The sequence below is a fragment of the Nematolebias whitei genome, chromosome 4 (genome assembly GCF_014905685.2).
Source record: "Nematolebias whitei isolate Nwh7 chromosome 4, NemWhi1, whole genome shotgun sequence".
Taxonomy (NCBI): Eukaryota; Metazoa; Chordata; class Actinopteri; order Cyprinodontiformes; family Rivulidae; genus Nematolebias; species Nematolebias whitei.
The window spans coordinates 29,872,434-29,892,162 of NC_056501.1; the positions used below are offsets into that span (position 1 = coordinate 29,872,434).

At 41.5% G+C, this 19,729-nt stretch overlaps 1 protein-coding gene across 1 annotated transcript; it reads right to left on the bottom strand.

Moving 5' to 3' along the window:
* Nucleotides 1-8,351: 8,351 nt before the first annotated feature.
* Nucleotides 8,352-10,987, bottom strand: il12ba (interleukin 12Ba). Its single transcript, XM_037675965.1, has 7 exons — nt 10,900-10,987; nt 10,002-10,283; nt 9,795-9,897; nt 9,475-9,716; nt 9,215-9,387; nt 8,642-8,763; nt 8,352-8,394 (listed from the first exon to the last, which is right to left on the bottom strand). The coding sequence occupies exons 1-7, from the start codon at nt 10,985-10,987 to the stop codon at nt 8,352-8,354; spliced, it is 1,053 nt and encodes a 350-aa protein (XP_037531893.1).
* Between the last annotated feature and the right edge of the window lie 8,742 nt (nt 10,988-19,729).

The window sequence follows — 19,729 nt, forward strand, 5'->3', positions numbered from 1 at the left end:
TCACTCACTCACTCACTCACTCACTCACTCACTCACTCACTCACTCATTCCATCCATCCATCCATCCATCCATCCATCCATCCATCCATCCATCCATCCATCCATCCATCCATCCATCCATCCATCCATCCATCCATCCATCCATCTGTGAAAAACACATTTAGAATAGTAATTTTTTAAATATCTCCTCATCAAACCTCAATAAAAAAACATTAGCATATTTTGAACAAGATTTGCCAAAATAAAATAAAAAGTTTCCAGTCAATAAACAATAAATGTGTCTTTTTTAGCCTTGATCATTATCGTGACTTCAAATATGCTTAGACTAACTTCTGCTTTTTGACAGGGGAAGTGAGGAGATTGTTCACCACAACCTCCTGACCAATCAAGTCACCTGTGAAAACTGAGACTAAGCAGTTTCCTGTTCAGCAGGTGTATGATTGTTTGGGCTTTTCCCTGCATTAGACATGGAAAGTTGGCAATAAATGAATCAATTTATTTACTTTGATAGTAATTGGGCTGGAGTTTCACATTGCTGGTGCTCGTTCTTCAAAAAGACAATCAGGGTTCTTAATGATGGTGCTGAGTTTTTCTTTTGTTTTGTTTTTTTCTAGATGTGAAAAAGTCCCAGTACACTCAGGAGGAAACAAAAGTACAAAATCACAATAATTATTTCACCAAATTATAAGAAATTCAGTAAGTGGGCAAAGATTATGTTCTGGTATTATTTGCTTTTTGACATAAAAGTTAATAACACTGATAGTTAAAAAATTCTAAATAAAATAAACTTAAAGATATAGATAATTGTCAAGGGGAAAAAAACCTAGGTAATAACCACAAAGATTACAAATGAATATATATTGTTGACAAACTGCAGGTATGTTTAGCAGGGAGAAAGAGAGTTTGTTGTGGAAAACCTCAGATTGAGTTGAATAATCTGGACTGTTTTATTTGTAACCAGGTAATAAACCGAGCTGATGACAGAAACATGCTCTCTCACAACCAGGTTTAAATATAGTCACTGGGTTAAACTTCCTGTTCTCTATTGTCCTTGTTACTCCACCCCTATATCTGTGGCGTCAACTGGCCTGAACTTTTGTCGTCATTGAAGGCTTAATGTACGAATCTAAAAGGCCAAACAACTGCCATTACCTATTTTATTTTCCAACTTTCATAGTTACCAGTCATGTGAAATTTTATAACAGTAGAAACTACTTCACTAGCCGAATGTTAAAGCCACCACAAAATGTGATTTTTTTTTTATGTTTCTGGGGAAATCAACAATCACTCTATACTGAACCTTTTCCACCATTTTTCAAAAACGTTTTTTGGACTCATTTATTGAATGTTTTGTCTAAATTTAACCAGTCAAACTTTAAACTGTTCAGTTCACTCAATGCAGGAATACTACATCCTGCGTAGAAGAGGAAACCAGAGGGAGATTGGGGACTATAAGGTTGTGAAATGGGAGAGCGTGGCCAGACAGCATCGGATGGTTGTGTGTAGAATTACTGTTGTTCAGAAGAAGAGTAAAAGAGTAAAATCAGAGAAGAAGAACAAATGGTGGAAGATGAAGAAGGAAGAATGTGAGAAATTCAGAGAGAGGAGCTGTTAAAGGCTTTACATGCTAAGAAAGAGCTTCCAAATGACTGGGCTACTACAACAACAGTAATTAGAGAGACAGGTAGGAAGGTGCTTGGTGTGTTATCCGGACAGAGAATGGATGAAAAGGAAACCTGGTGATGGAATAGTGACATGCAGGACGCCGTTCAAAGAAAGAGGTTAGCAAAGAAGAAATATGACAGTGAGAGGATGGAAGAGAGGAGACAGGAATATAAGGAGATGCAACGTAGAGCAAAGAGGGAGGTAGCAAAGGCAAAGCAGAAGGTGTATGATGAGTTGTATGGGAGGCTGGACATTAAAGAGGGTGAGAAGGACTTGTTGTAGGACTTCATTGGTAAGAGGGATCAGACTGGAAAGTATGTGCAGCAGGTTAGGCTTGTTAAAGATATCAGAGTCAGTCAGAGTCAGAGTTTCTTTATTCTCATTCGCACCTCATGTGGTACATGTGGTGGAGCGAAATCATACTACAATGTACACAGGGTCCCAGTTACATCCAACAATAAAATGTATAAGAAAAACAGTAATAACATCTAAGATATGAACTAAGAAAAACATCAACTAAATATACACTAAGCACTCATAACATAAAAACATTGAACATCAGCACAAACATGAACATGAGTCTGTGAGCAGATGTGCACGCATGAACACATCAACATTGAAACAGATCAGCAGCAACATGAAACAGATCAGCAGCAACATGATATGGTTTTTCACAGTGATTATTCTAGTTAGAGATTCATGAGTCTAACAGCCTCAGGGTAGAAGCTGTTCCTCAGTCTAGTGGTTCTACACTTAATGCTCCTTAACCTCCTTCCTGAGGGGAGTGGGGCAAAAAGTGTGTGTGCTGGGTGAGTGGGGTCCTTCATGATGCAGGTGGCCCTCTTCCTGCATCTGGAGGTGTAGATGTCTGTGATGGTGGGGAGGCTGATTCCAACAGATTTCTGTGCAGCATTCACCACTCTCTGCAAAGCTTTTCTTTCTGCAGCTGTGCAGCCTCCATGCCACACATTGATGCTGGAGCACAGGATGCTCTCCACTGCACATCTGTAGAAGGAGGTTAGGACTGAGCTTCCCAGACCAGCTCGCCTCAGCCGTCTGAGGAAGTAGAGTCTCTGATGAGCTTTCTTGATCAGGCTGGTGGTGTTGTTGCTCCAGCTGAGGTTGTCATTCATGTGTACACCCAAGTACTTGTAGCTGGAGATCACTTCCACCGCAGATCCTCTTATGTTCAGGGGGTGTAGATGTTTTTGTTCCTTCTGAAGTCCACAATCATCTCCTTTGTCTTCTTCACATTGATGTGAAGGTTATTCTCTTTGCACCAGCTCTCCAGGTGTTCCACCTCTTGCCTGCAGCTGGACTCATCATTGTTTGTGATGCATCCCACCACCGCTGTATCATCTGCAAACTTTACAATGTGACAGCCTGGATGGGTAGCTGCACAATCATACGTGAGCAGAGTAAACAGGAGGGGGCTCAACACACATCCCTGAGGAGAGCCAGTGCTGAGGGTTATGGTGGAGGAGGAGAGGTTGTGGATCCTCACTAACTGTGGTCTGTTTGTTTAAAAGTCTAGTACCCAGTTGCAGATGGAGGGGCTTATTCCTAGTGTGGATAGTTTGTCCATCAGGGTTTGGGGGATCATGGTGTTGAAGGCGGATGTGAAGTCCACAAAGAGCATATGGACGTAAGAGTTTTTCTGCTCCAGGTGGTTGAGCGCAGTGTGGACCACAGAGGAGATTGCATCCTCTGTTGATCGGTTCTCACGGTATGCATACTGTTGAGGGTCCTCGTTGATGTTGATGGTTGTTTTGATGCGAGTCAGGACCAGTTTTTCAAAGCATTTAGCGACTATCGGGGTGAGGGCCACTGGCCGATAGTCATTCAGACCAGTCACTGTAGAGCTTTTTGGGACTGGGATGATGGTGGCAGTCTTCAGGCAGGTGGGAACTGTCTCCAGGGTAAGTGAGGTGTTAAAGATGTCTGCCAGCACCTCACAGAGCTGATCAACACATTCCTTCAACACTTTTCCAGGGATGTTGTCTGGGCCAGTTGCCTTGTGCGGATTAATCCTCCTGAAGGTACTCCTTACTTTTGCTGAGGTCACGCTGAGATGCTCCTAATCTGGTGGTGAGGTGAGTCTGGTGCTGGGTGGTCTGTTCGGGTCTTCAAAGCGTGCATAGAACTTGTTGAGGGCATCAGGCAGAGATGGGTCTTTGGGGCATTGTTCACTCCTTCCTTTATAATCTGTTATGCACTTAATGCCCCTCCACATGCTCCGAGGGTCTTGTGAGATGAATTGACCCTCGATCCTCTTTGCATATGTGGCCTTGGCCCTCTTAATACCAGCAACCAGCTCTTTTCTTGTCCTACTCAGCTCCTCTGAGTTTTCAGACCTGAAGGCAGTGTTCCTGGCTTCCAGCAGGGTACGCACCTCTGCATTCAGCCAAGGTTTTCTGTTTGGGTAGCTTTTAACATTTCTGATAGTGGAGACTGTGTCAGTACATGTACTAATGTAACCCAGTACTGAGGATGTGTATTGGTCAAGATCAAGCGAACCTCCATTTTCAGCAGCTTCTCTGAAAACCTGCCAGTCTGTTCGATCAAAACAATCTCTCAGTATGGGGCCACTGTCCTGGATCCAGCATTTAACTTTCTTTTGTACCGGTCTGGAGCGTCTCAGCGGGGGCATGTAAGCAGGAGCCAGGAAGATTGAGATGTGGTCTGACAGTCCTAGGTGGGGGCGGGGTTCGGCTTTGTATGCATCTTTTACGTTCGTGTAAACACGGTCCAGCGTCTTGTCTCCACGTGTCGGAATCGCCACATGCTGATTAAAGCTTGGGAGACAGTCCTTTAGATTCACGTGGTTAAAGTCTCCGGCTACCACGTAAAGAGCCTCGGGGTGTTTGTTCTGCAGCGAGCTGATGATATCATGAAGCTCCTGTAGTGATTCATTAGCATTAGCGTCCGGAGGAATGTAAACGACAGAGATGAAAGTCACCATGAACTCTCGGGGTAGATAATGTGGCTGACATTTCACTGTTATTTGCTCCAAAGCCTTCGAGCATGAGCTATTTACAACAGTACAGTTCACGGACCAACTTTTACTCACGTAAATGCACACTCCGCCTCCCCGTGATTTCCCCGTTAGCTCACTGCAGCGGTCCGATCGAAAAAAAAGTCTGTCATCCAGCTGGAAGACTGTGTCCGGCGTTTCGCTTGTAATCCATGTTTCCGTGAGGCAAAGCACTGCACACTTCTTCATCTCTTCTGAGGCGCCCGCTCTCAGACGAAGTAAATCCATCTTGTTGTCCAACGAGCGGACGTTCGACAGAAAGAGAGACGGCATGGGGAGTTTACCGGTTTTAGCGTATTTAGATATGAATGGGAATGTTCCAATGAGTAAGGAGAACAAAACAGAATGCTGGAAGGAGTATTTGAAGGAGCTAATGAACGAAGATAATGAAAGAAAAAGAAGAGTAGAGATCAAAGAAATTGTGGAGCCGGAAGTGGGGAAGGTAAGAGTGAAGTTCAGAAAGCTCTGAAAAGAATGAAGAAGAATAAGGCAGTAGGACCTGACCAGTGGAGGTTTGGAAATGTCTTGGAGAGATGGCAATGAGGTTTTTGGCTAAAATATTCAATGACATATTTGAGGGTGGGAAAATGCCTGAGGAATGGAGAAGAAGTGTGCTGGTGCCCATTTTTAAGAACAAGGGTTATGTACAGAGTTGTAGCAACTACATGGGAATTAAGTTGATGAGCCACACGATGAAGATCTGGGAGAGAGTTGTGGAAGCAAGACTTAGATAAGAGGTGGCTATTTGTGAGCAGCAGTATGGTTTCATGCAGAGAAAGAGCACCACTGATGCCATCTTTGCTTTGAGGATGCTGATGGAGAAGTACAGAGAGGGTCAGAAAGAACTCCATTGTGTCTTTATGGATTTAGTAAAAGCATATGACAGTGCCGAGGGAGGAGGTGTGGTATTTCATGAGGAAATTTAGAGTGGCAGAGAAGTATGTTAGACTGGTACAGCACGTTCTTGTCTCTATTACTACTTTTCCATTGTGACAGCGTGGATTGGCTCAGCTCAGATCAGCTGGTACACGTCACATTTCCATTGTGACCATTGTGACCAGTTCTGTAGGTGGATCCAGATTCCAACTCGCCTTACCACCAGGTTGTGATTAAATACGGTTTAGACTGACTTGAACTTGAAACAGATTTCATATACAGGGTGAGAATTTATTTTTAAGTTTCTGGTAAATTAAGAAGAATACAGATTATCAAAATGACCAAATTAAACAATCTATATATAAATCCTTCTAATGAATTTTTAATTAACTTTAGTTCACCATTAAGAGAGTTCTGCGATGAAGTTAAACTCAAAGCAGTCTGCTCCTCAGATAAATAATGTTAAATTATTCTTTATAAATACGAATGTTTCTGTTAACTTATTTTTATATATGAATGTTTCTGTTCAGTGCCCTGAGATGACTCCTGTTGTGATTTGGCGCTATATAAATAAACTGAATTAAATAAATTCTCTGATGAACCAGTTTCTTCAAAAACATCCATATTTAAAATTCTATATTTTCTTCATCATTTGATGTATTTGCACTCATTGTGTCTACTTTTATTGTTCAGTATAGATATGTGGTTTTGTTTCTTGTATACTCATTATTTTGTTTTAGTGATTTAAAGCATAGTTTTTGTTTTGTGATTTGTACATCTGTGGGTTAGAATAAAGTTGAACTAAAGGCTGTATCGCTTCTTTAAACAAATTTGAGGGAAATATTCCTGAGAGATCCATTATTTTTGTCTTTTTATGATTTTTCAGCTGCGTTAACGTTAATTAACAGATTATTTATAAAGCCAAAGTGAAAACAGGATTTCATGATAAAGCCGGCACCATTTATTTATTTTTAATCTTCACTTCACTTCATCGGTCACTAAACACAAACAACGCCTGCACTTCAGCATTAGAACAAGGTGTTGTCATTGTTTTTAAAATATTAAAAATAGGTCCTACCGCTGCTCTGAGTTCTGAGTAATTGCAAATGGCGGATCGGTGAAAAGTTTTCTGAAAGATCCAGTGACTCCTCCCCCTGACCAATCAGTGACCGACAGTGTTCTGACGTCACGTTTTTATGCCGGCTTGACTCGCTTGGCCCACTTGAGAAGAAGGGACAAAAAAAGGGGGGTGAAACTGGTACAAAGTACTAGTGGAAAAGCGTTCAAAACCGTGGTCAACTGAGCAAATTTGACCCGCGCTGTCACAGTGAAGAAAGGGCTTATGTGTCCCTGTGATGGACTGGAGACCTGTCCAGGGTGTCCCCCGCCTCTCGCACAGTGACTGCTGGATATGAGCAGTTGGGCACCAGTGGCCCTCACAATCCAAAAAGGAAGAAGTGGGCAAAGATAATGGATAGATGGATGATTTAAAGGCAAGCGTCCTTCAGTAAGATCAATAAATCTACTAACAAAGCGGCTTTTATGTGTGAGCTGGGCTGTTTGAGGAACTCCGTTCAAGTTCAGTTTTTATATTACTTTATATTCATTAGCGTGAAGTTTTTTTATTTTACGTCATGAACATTATTGGCTTTATTATGTATCTGCTTCTGTCTGTAAATTTCCTGCTGCTCTAATGCTGGGTTTAACATAAACTAACTGAATGGAGTGGCAGGTCCTGACGTTATGGCTTGGTTCTGCATATTGAGGTCATATGACATGCAGAAAAAAAAAATAAAAAGCACAAAAAGTGTCTGCTGTTGAACACAACAGATATAGATCAAAGTGTAACAGGGTGCTCTGTTTCGGTCAAAGAAATGTGGAGAGTTTCTTAAATAAAAGGGGGGGAAAAGTTACATTCTCATCTGATCTGGAATAAGATAAAACCCTGATCTGTAGAAACTCTGGTAAAACTGAAACAACTCCTAATGTTTCTGTTGTCTACACAAAGGACAGCTCTGTCTCTCATGTCACGGGGGGGAGGGGGGGGGGAGAAGAAATGTACAGCTTCTTTCAGTTCCAGTAGTTTACGTATCAGGACATGAGGATAATTCTAAGTTTCAAAAAATATTCAAATAAAACCATATGTAAAAAAATAAACCATGCATCAGATTCTTCTGTATCATAATTTACAAAGCCAAAACAGAGAAGCTATTCTCCATTTACCTTCCAATCCATTTAGGAGAGTATCAGCCAGGTGCTGCTAATCAAATGCATTGAATAGCTGATTATCAGCAAATGTGAGCACTGAGTTTTAACAGTCTCACCATAATTCTCAATTTCATGTTGAATGAAAACCATACACATGTTCAAACATTTTTTATACACTTGAGGTAAGATTTCAATCATTTTAAAACCTGGAAAAGATCATAGCAATGAATCCCCCCCCCCGATAAGTAAAATAGGCTACTACATGGCTGCACACTGCAAACCTCCTCCAAGATTTAAATAGTTATGAAACAATGACAAAAATAATAAAAAAAAAAAAAGAAAAAATGGGGACAAAACTTTCAAATACGAGGAAAAAAGCTGAAAAAATGAACAACAATGCCGTTAGACAGGAAACACAACAGTGTTGAAATGTTTTTTTTATTGACATTCCAATAAGTTATATAATAAAAACACCACGTTTGTTAAATAAAGATAAATAAAATAGATACAATTTCAAGTCCAGCACCAAGGTTCCAGGGATGAATCAATTTCTTCCTTTATGCATTTTTTAATGCTGTTTGTACTTCTTGCGTTTCACAGTTCGCTTCAACCTGTAACAGAGACATTTTGATGAAATAATCATGGACTCATCAGTCATTTTAGCTTCATATCTACGTAGAAGCCACAATTAACAGAAGAAAAAAAACACAAAGAGCAAAAGCAGAAGTGCCTGTAAAGCATTACAGTCTTGCAGAGAGTATGGACGGTGTGAGCTCTCTGGTTGGAGGAAGGTCAAGTGACAGGCAGCAAATGGGAAAACACTGATAATTACTGGTAAATATCCCATGAGGCACCGACCTGACATGGCTCCACTCGCTCCATTCTGAGTCATAGAGAGCATCCTTTGCTCGGACACAAACAGCTTTCACTTTGTGCTTCACTTTAAACTGGCATATGTCTGTGGAGTGGAGGGTTAAAGCCTGGGAAATAAACACACCCCATCTTTAAAGTTATGCACATTTACGAATGGATACAAATATGATCAAATTAGTGGGCTTTCTGTCACAGCTCTCAGTAGGATTAGGCCACAAAAGGTAGACAGACACGAGAAGCTCTAAAATGAAACAATTTTTATCAAACAAAACAAAAAAGCCTGACATGACTGTTATAAAATCTTCAGAGAAAAGCACATGGAAGCACATGGAGAGCTGCGCGCTGCATGGGCGTTAATGATGCATCTGATTACATCATGAAAGCAGAGTGACTAAATAGACCAGAGGCAACACAGCAAAGCGGGAAAGTTACAGCTATGACAGGCGAATAAACAAAAACTACACCAACTAACACCGACCCTGACACTATTTTACACAATTCAGTGCAGTTCTGTCTGATTTGGCCTTTTTGAACCTATGTCTTGTAATTCTTTTTTACCTTGGAAGATTTTGAACCCACACATGGATTTTCAAACTTCCCACAATTTCCTTTGACCTGGAAAATTTGGAAAGTGAGGGGAAAGTACGAATAGGGCATGTTCCAGGAGCTTGGGTAACTCCACTCCACCACTGTTGTGTTGACTTTGCCAATCCTCACCTTGTCAGGTTTTACTGCAAACACAGCGCAAAGTGAGCTAAAATATCAGCTTTCTTTTGAGCACAGTTAAAGATGAAACGTTCCCTCAGAAGATGTCTCACCTATTTCTGACAGGAAAAAGAGTTTAGAGTAAATTTCCATTAGAAAGTGGTCGGTCCTCACGTAGACCGTCATGTGGATCGGCTGGTTCTCCTCAGCGAATGGGCAGTGCTGCTCATCCCGGCAAGAAACTCCGCTCCCACTATCATCCACGGAGCAGCTGAAGTTCCCACGAGCTGAGGTGCACATCCAGTGTTGGCCACTACCATCCACAGAGCACTGGATGCCATTGTCATCAGAAACACTGAGTGGCAACAACAACCACACTTCAGATGCACTGAACAGGGAAAGAAGCACGAAACAGAGGAATGCGAGATCTTACCGTCGAGCTTTGATAAACGCTACTCTGCCAACTCGACTGCTGTGCCACGTCCAGGAACAGTGGAACTCTCCGTTATAATTCTTAGTAGAGCATTTTAGAAATTCTTCTAAAGAAAAAAGTCAAAGATTAAGAGATAATTTTAATAGTGAAACCAGTTAAAAAAACAAACAAACAAAAAAAACCAGAGTACACTGATCAAATCTGCACCTTGCTTGGTTTTCACAAGGATCCTCCTCCTCTTGCTCTCGTCCTGCAGGATCAGGACCTCAGTGTGATTGAGGAGCGTTCCGTCCACATGATGGCAGGTGTAGTTGCCCCCTCCCAAACTTTCCACTAATTGTACCTTGTACAAGTTGCCCCTCTGTGCCTCTTCAATGCCATTCCTCCTCCAAAAAATCTCTTGAGTATGACTGTCCCGTTTGAGAAGATCCTCTGCTAGGCAGCTCAACGGGTGTTGACCCAAAGTACCATCCACCTGCAGCACCAGAACTACCAGGGGACAAAGTCATGATAAATGGTAAATGGACTGTACTTACATAGCACCTTTCTATCTTATCAAGACACTCTAAGCTCTTTACAATCTGTGTCCTCATTTACCCATTCATACAGCACTCTACTAGATCTATACAAAGAATAATCAGTGCTTTTTCACATTCATACACCGATGGGATACATATTGGAGGCAATGAGGGGTTCAGTGTCTTGTCAAGGGATACTTTGGCATGTGACTGCTGGTGGAATCGGACCCCCAACTCTTGTATTGGAGGATGATTGCTCTAACTACTCAGCCACAGCTGCCCCAAAATGATGAGATGTGATGTGATATCTTTACAACTACACAACTGTATCATCAGCATACAGCTGAAAGATGCACAGAGGGTATTAGCAGGACCAGTATATAAACCACTGTGGTCATTTTAAGAAAGGATATTTTCTCACCACGTATGGATTTAATTTACTTTTTCAAAAATGAAAACCAAAAGAAAAATAATTTCATGTGCTTCGTTAGTTAGAAAGCCACCACCTGTTCCAAAATTTGAACATTCTGGTAACGCTTCAAGTAAAAGCGTTTTTATACAAATCAGTGTTTAATAATCCTACGTACTGTTGGGCAGCAGAGTCCAGTGACTCTGGGGATTGTGGCAGTTGACTTGTAGAAATGCACCGAGGAGGCTGAAGACCAAGAACATCATCTGAACAACAAAAGAGAAAGACAAGAACATGGTTAAAAAAAAAAAATCATTAAAAATACATTTGTATTGAACATTTTTAAATTAAAAATACTAACTAGTTTACAATGCGCTTTCCCAAAAATACATGAAATGTGTTTTGGCAAATGTTTACATTGATCATTATCAAATCACTAAAGAAAAGGAGTAAAACGGACACATTTCTATTTAGAAACATTGGAACCTCACTTTATATTTGAGCCGAATAATGAATAATCTAGATATAAACATCACTTAAATGTGATGTCTATAAAATCAGTCTCATCTTAGCTGGTTTTATTTATGTTTATTTTTACAAGTCTGATGGTCACGTCCATCCAAAGTCATCTTACCTTGTGAATGTGTCCCAGATTTGATAAGCCCTCTTTGTTTCTGAGCAGCATTTAAATACCTCTAACGTTTCCTAATGATTTCCCCATATTACTAAGAATAGAAAAAGTCCACAGGAAGTAAACTCTTAGTGGATTGGAAGACATTAGTTGATTATAACTCACTTCCACTTATGTGTTTCACTGAAGCAACCAGTGTTTAGTGCATCCTATAACATCCCACAATGAAACCTTAGTAGTGTTCTTAGTTTTTTATAAGCCTTTAACACATATGACCACATTATAATGTGCAGTCCCAGTTTGCTTACTTTCAGCTCAGCAGAATGTTTTTATTTCTATTTCGTTTTAAATTGTGGTTCAGACTCTTTATTTACTTTATTGTGGACAGGTTGGCTTCTGACGTTTGTTGCACCCCATTACCATCATGACGGGCCTTCTGAAACTGTTAGGTTAATTTGAATGCCCTCTAAAGCCATTTTGAATAGTTTTACATGTGGGTTTATCTTTCACAGGAAAACATCCATCCATCCATCCATTATCTTTACTCGCTTAATCCATTTTGGGTCACAGGGGTCGCTGGTGCCCATGTCCAGCAATCACTGTGCGAGGGGCGGGGTACACCCTGGATGGGTCGCAAGTCCATCACAGGGACACATAGAGACAAACGAGACAAACAACCATTCACTCTCTCACTCACACCTAGGGACAATTTAGAGTTACCAATCAGCCTAACGTGCATGTTTTTGGTCTTTGGGAGGAAACCGGAGTACCCGGAGAAAACCCACGCATGCACGGAGAGAACATGCAAACTCCACCCAGAAAGGCCCCTGGACCGGGGTTTGAACCAAGGACCTGCTCGCTGAGAGGCAGCAGCTCTACCAGTTGCCCCACCGTGCTTCACAGGAAAACAGAGATTTAATAACTTCTTAGCAAGTGTGATACAACAGTCCAGCTTGGAACACACCACAATACTGCCACAACATGCTGCCCATGATTCAGAATTTACACAGACATCACACAGTTAAATGCTAAAATGGAAAGGAAACAAACAAACAAACAAACAACAACAACAAAAATGCAGAAGAGAAAAGAAACAAGCCATGACACAAGTTGAATACTAACTGGTCAGTGTGGTTGGAACCAGATCCAGGCAGACACGGGAACTAGTGGCAGTTTTAGCCTCTTTTGGGGGGTGCTCAAGCACTCCATAATTTTAACTCAGCACCCCTGAAAAAAAAAAAAAAATATATATATATATTTTTTTTTTGGGGGGGGGGGGGGTTCTATTTATTGCATTTATGATTCAATGCAACAAAATAAAAAAAATTAAAAAGGTAACAGATCATTGTAATACTTGGTTTATTTACATAATGACTTTATTTGCTGGATGTCCGGCCCCTGAGCTGCTGGCTTTCAGCCCCCCTGAGCAGTTTAGTTGAATAGCCCTGTTTTAGAGGATGTAAAACAGTTCGTTCCATTTCCAAAACCTAAATTGAGTCTGGAAAAATGTAAAAGTTGAATAAAGCCCTGCAGCCGACCTCATGAGCAGCTGAATACAACAGTGATTAACAGGAAGTACCACATGATCATCTGTACGAAGGTAATTGCAGGTATGCTTAATGGTTAACTTAAAGGTTTATGCTTAAAACTAGTTGTGCTTTGTTTTGTCTGCTTTGATATAGCTCAAAGCAGACAACAGAACATAATGGAACGTAAGGGTGTCCATAAGTACACTTGGCACTAGAACACCCTAGGTCATAAATTGATGATTGACTTTGTAGTCATGTAATTTGATTTGTGGATGTTTTTTGGGGCACTAAGGTGAAGAGAGGAGCTGAGCTGTCAACTGACAGTGTGACCTGGAGGAGCGTGATTGGAAGGAACAGCATCTCTGATCTGAACCTGAACAGTGTAGATATAGCTATGTTACAACTTCAGGTTGCACAAGTTTAGTCTTTGTTTGTCATGATAGTTAACACTAAACTGATTTTGTACAAAGCATTTATTAGGTTGTGTAATGTAAAGCAGAGCACTACATCTATAGCATCTTAGCTAACACTTCTGTATTGCACACCTCTAGCTTAGCACTACTTCTTCTTGTGCCATTAACTCTAAAACAATTATTGAATCAAGTGTTTACTTATGGAGGTTCAATTCATTTCAACCTTTATTTAAACAGCTAAGTCACACTGGGTTACACATATATATATATATATATATATATATATATATATATATATATATATATATTAAACAAAACTACTTTGGCACCTAACACATTTACTCATTTTCTTTACCCACTCTTCCCTCCAAGATCTCAGGGAGCTGGCACTTATCTCTGGAGGTCAATGGGAGGATATAACCCAGACAGTTCATCGGTCCATCACAGGGTCACACAAAGTCAAATGAGACAGACACCCATTCACATCCTCATGTATACCTGGTGACAGTTCAGAGGTATCAATTATCCTGCATGACTGTACGAGGAAAATGAACTATCCAGAGAAAACCACACATGCATGGGAAGAACATGCAAACTCACAACAGAAAAACTGTGGACTGGTTTGGAACTTGACCCTCTTGCTGTGAAGTGACACCTCTAACCCCTGCACCACCATGTCATCTGCCAATTGTGTCCAGTTAAAAATAAAAGAAGAGTTTGACTTCACTAAAAGTTTTCCAAGCCTCCATTATGGGCAGAGAATCAAACCAATAAAATTAGAGTAGTAAAAAAGACAAATGATAATCTCAGATCAAAACTCCTCACCATGTCTTGGACTGTCTGATTTTAAAGATGTCCATCTCATAAAATGTGGAAGCAGCCAGAAAAAAATCAACTGTTCAGAAAAACAACCAAATCAAAACAACAACAGAATAAAACATTGTTCTTTTGGACTGTTTATTAATTGGGAAGGAGCAGTTAGCCTCAAATGAATAATTGTGCTAAACTCATGATCATTTTTTCCAGTGAAATCTATTCCATGTAATTTAGACTGAATGAAAGTTCATCTTTAAGAACAATAACTAAATAAATACAATTATACCATGGCCTTTGTAACTGTAATTTCCCCTGGTGAGGGCTCCAAAGGTAGAGTGGTTCTAGGTGCCAAGCCAGACAAAGAGTGACTCAAAGACTCAAATGGACAGAAATCAGGTAGGAGCTCAGTGTCGCTTGCCCAGATGTGGGTTACCAGGGCCTGACCCTGGAGCCAAGCCTGGAAGTGGGACTTGTCTGCAAGCTTGAATGCTCAACTCGAACAAGCACTGTGGGTTTGCCTTCCTGTGGACCCACCTTATGCAGAAGGGGTCATTCGAGTAGGGTGCATGATGCCATGGGCAGTGGCCGGAGGCAGCCTTGGTGCTCTGAACTTGGCTTATCAAAGCTGGCTCTTGGGACATGGAACATAACCTTTTGTGTATGTGTGTGTGTGTATGTGTGTGTGTGTCAGGGGCAGCGGCTGAGCTTGTGTGTGAGCTTGAGAGGCACCGACTAGATATTATAGTAGGGGTCATCTCAATGCACAGCATTAGTAGCACAGCATTTATTTGAGGGGTGCTGGACCTTATTACATTCTGGAGTTGCCCATGGTGAGAGGCGCCGAGTTGGTTTGGGTCTACTTTTAGTCTCCTGACTTTGTGCCTGTGTGTTGGAGTTTTCCCTGGTAGATGAAAGGGTGGCTTCCCTGTGCCTTCAGGTGGGGGGGATGGGTTCTGACAGTTGTTGGTGCCTATGCACCAAACGGCAGTTCAGAGTATCCGGCCTTCTTGGAATCCTTGGCATGGGTGTTGGAAGGTGTACCTGCTGGGGACTCCTTTATTCTGCTGGGGGAATTCAATGACCACATGGGTAATGACAGTGTGACCTGGAGGAGCGTGATTGGAAGGAACAGCATCTCTGATCTGAACCTGAACAGTGTTCTGTTTTTGGACTTCTGTGCTAGTAATAGTTTGTCCATGACAAACACCATGCTTGAAGGGTGTCCATAAGTACACTTGACACTAGGACACCCTAGGTCATAAATTGATGATTGACTTTGTAGTCATGTAATTTGATTTGTGGATGTTTTTTGGGGCACTAAGGTGAAGAGAGGAGCTGAGCTGTCAACTGATCACCACTTGGTAGTTTGTTGGGTCAAATGGTGGGGGATGATGGTGGACAGACCCAGTAGACCCAAACGAGCAGGGTTTCCTGGGAATGCCTGACTGAAGAACCTGTCTGTAATATCTTCAACTAACACCTCTGGGAGAGCTTTAACCACATCCCAGCTGAGGCGGTGGACATTGAGTCTGAGTGGGCCATGTTTCTTGCCTTGCTTGTTGAGGTGGCTACCTTGAACTGTGGCCGCAAGGTTGTCAGTGCTTCTCATGGTGGTCATCCTCAAACTCCATGGTGGAAACCCCAGGTTAAGGAGGCTGCAAAGCTGAAGAAGTCTTATTGGGGCTTGTTGGCTGGTGGGATTCTGGAGGCAGTTGAGGAGTACCAGAGGGCCAAGCTGTCCACAGCCTTGGCTGTTGCTGAGTCAAAAGCTTTGATGTGGGAGGAGTTTGGTGAGTCCTTGGATTGACTCTCGGTCGGCTTTGAGGAGATTCTGGCAAACCATCAGGTGGCTGAGGAGGGAAAAGCAAGTTCAAGCTCAAGGTCAAGTCAAGTTAATTGTCATTACCATCTCATGTGGTACACGAGGTAGAATGAAATTATGTACACAGAGTCCAGTCACACCCAAAATAGCAAAATATAAAGTATAAAAAGAAACAGTAAATAAGGACCTAAGATATACGCTAAACACTAATAATGTAAAACAATACGGCGTAACAACAGCAGCCCGAACATGAATCTGTGGTGAGCACAAAGGCATGAATGAATACGCAACATGTATAATCAGCAGCACAGAGAAGTCACATATCACCAATTAAATTGGCATTAGAGTGATTTTTCCTTTTTTCATACTGTGATTATCCTGGTTAGGGATTTATGTCTTAACAGCTTCAGGGTAGAAGCTGTTCCTCAGTCTAGTGGTTCCACACTTAATCCTCTGCAACCTCCTGCCTGAGGGGAGCGGGGCAAAAAGTGTGTCTGCTGGGTGAGTAGGTTCCTTCATGATGCAAGTGGCCCTCTTCTTGCATCTAGAGGTGTAGATGTCCGTGATGGTGGGGAGACTGACTCCAACAGACTTCTGTGCAGCCTTCACCACTCTCTGCAAAGCTTTTCTTTCTGCAGCTGTGCAGCCTCCATGCCACACGTTGATGCTGGAGCACAGGATGCTCTCCACTGCACACCTGTAGAAGGAGGTGAGGACTGAGCTTCCCAGACCAGCTCGTCTCATCCGTCTGAGGAAACTACATGCACTGAAAAATTTGGACATGAATAAAAATAGATTGAAACACTAATCATATTTGATGGTAATATGAGCTGTTGTGGAAATGGAATTTAATATTTGGTCCTTTTGAAGTCAGAGATAACCAAGAATAAGACAAAGTGACAGGCCAAAGAGGAGTTTTATAAATGCAGTTAGAGAGGACATCGAGATAGTTGGAGTGAGGACCGAGGATGCAGAGGACAGAGTGAGATGGAGGATGACTCGCTGTGGAAACTCTGGAAGAGGGAAAAACAGAAAGTAGAAGAACAACAAGGAGAAGAGCAAGAAGAAGATCAAGAAAAACAAGAACAAGAAAAACAAGGACAAGAATAACAAGATAACAAGAAAAATAACAAGAAAAATAACAAGGTTTTTCAAGTGAGAATTGAACCTGAAAACTTCTTTCTATGACCACTGCTCCAACATGTTGCCCAAACAGTGTATCATTTCATTAGATGTATGATCACTACACTAATCAGAATATTAATAAATTATAGTCATAAAACAACATATGAGAAAAAAAAATATTAGCTTGAAGCAGTTATAGGAGATTGACATTTTTTTGTTTTTTCTCCTAAGAAGCAACTGGGCACGTTACTTTCATAGCAAAAGGCTTTAAAACACCCACTTCAACAGACATGACTTCAACTTCTTCTCTTAAAATGTCAAAGCAGTTTCTGTGACCTATGCAGTTGATTTTCATCCTTTCTCATTTACTGCAATGCTTACCTAAAATGTCCACATATAGGTCATGATGTAATGTCGTTTTCTCAGTTTCACAGTTATTTTATTACCAACTTTCCCCAATACTATAATAATAATATATATATATTTGTGCTAACAGAATATGTGATAGTACATGTGATTTTGTATATTAATGTTTTCAAAATTTGACCAGAGTGGCTACAACTTGTCAACACAAGATGATCTAATTTAAAGCTCTGGCATGAAAGCGGCGGATAATGTATTGTAGCATGTTCCGTAGTTGGACTGTTTATAATGACATTTCTATATTCATGTTCCTACTGCAGTTCTGTAGTTGGGTTCATAAAAAAAGGGAGGGGACTGTTTATGAGGGGGAAAAACGCCCTGGAAAAATGTTGTTGTTGTCTTTGTTCAGATGGCTGTAGAGCAGATTAAAAATAAAAACATCCCTCCTTTAACGAGTCATCAGAGTATAAGTTACAACACATGAATAGAGAAGGCGTCACAGCAGTGTCAGAAATAACTTTACGAACCTGGAAATCTGTGCGTGTCTGGAAGTCAACAGAGTTTGTGTCCGTCACAAGTGCAGCCTTAACTTTTTTTGTGGCGTGCTAGCCGTAGCTGGGCAAGGTTACCATGGACACTCACATTAAAATTGAAGAAGAGGAAGTGGGAACGGTGGAGTGGTCGGGTGGTCAATGTGGCAGTGCCAGGGTGAAGACAGAGCCAAGTCTCATAGATAACTCAGTCCTGGTTGCTACGAAGGGTTCACCAGTCGCTCCTTCAGAAGCCTCATGACTCATTGCCATGGAGGTAAACAAAGATGGTACTGCCCAGAGACTGAGTACACCGTGCGGGATAAAAACACCCAAATATAACGGTAAATCGGACTGGGAAGCTTTCAGGGCCCAGTTCGAAATACTGGCGGCTGCCAGCGGCTGGTCACTGGGTCAGAGAGCTCTTCAAGTCGCCATGTGTCTGACGGGAGAGGCACTGTCCTGTCTGCTGCTGCTGGATCCTGCTGAGAGGGGTGACTATGAAGTGCTGACGAGTGCGCTGACGAGCGCGCTGACGAGCGCGCTGACGAGCGCGCTGACGAGGAGCGCGCTGCAGCGGCGGTTTGGCCAGTGTTTCCGATTGGAGCTCTTACGGTCGGAATTGAGTGGACGTCGGAGATGTGGAGAAGAATCGCTGCTCCTCAGGACGTAGGTCGGGACGAGGGGGTACCAGCCGCATTGTCTCTTGCAGAGGGGAGTGCTACTACCAGTCCGGCAGACACTGGGGGAGGGCAGGAGGGATTCCCACAATCGGGGGCAGAGCAGCGGGAAGGGGTCATGACCCTATGGCGCCCCAGATGGTAGCGGTGACTCCCACTGAGGTTCAGAGACTTTGTCCTCAGGGTCGAGGATTCTGCTATGGGGGGGTGGGGGTGGGGAGGGGGGTAGTGTAGCATGTTCTGTAGTTGGACTGTTCCAATGACATGTCTATATTCATGTTCTTACAGCAGTTCTTTAGTTGGGTTCATAAAAAAAGGGAGGGGACTGTTTATGAGGGGGAAAAACACACGGGAAAAATGTTGTTGTTGTCTTTGTTCAGATGGCTGTGGAGCAGATTAAAAATAAAAACGTCCCTCCTTTAACGAGTCATCAGAGTATAAATTACAACACATGAATAGAGAAGGCGTTACAATACATTACTTAATGAATGCTAAGTCTTTAAATATAAAACAATGAAGGGAATGTTATTGTTTTTTTTCTTTCAGATTAAATGTGCAGACAATGTAAAACATTCATTTATTCCACATTTATTTTAGACTTTCTTTTTATCTTTTTGTTCACATGTTTGTATTCTGGCAATTGTGAAGAAAAAATAATAAAAAGAGCATTTTTTTAAATGACCGTGCCAACCTAAAGTCATAAGGTGTTTCAACGAGCTTCAGCATTGGACACTCATATTCAGGCGATACTAAATTTTCTTGTCAATCCCCAGCTTGTGTTCTTCTTGGCTCCTCTTTCAAATGAGCCAATGTGCTAGATGTGATTGACAAAAATAAAATATGATTTTTTTTGGAAACATCAAGCTTTATGTTGGAGAAATAAATAAATATAAAAAGTTTCTCTTTCAGATAAGCAACAAGGAATAAACCGTACGCTGTATAATCTGAAAGTTTATCATTCAAAATGCACTGTAGGCTATGTATGGACATACAGTATGTAGTATGCATGTATATACTATATATTTATATATATATATACATATATATATGTGTGTGTATATATATATATATATATATGTATATATATATATATATATAT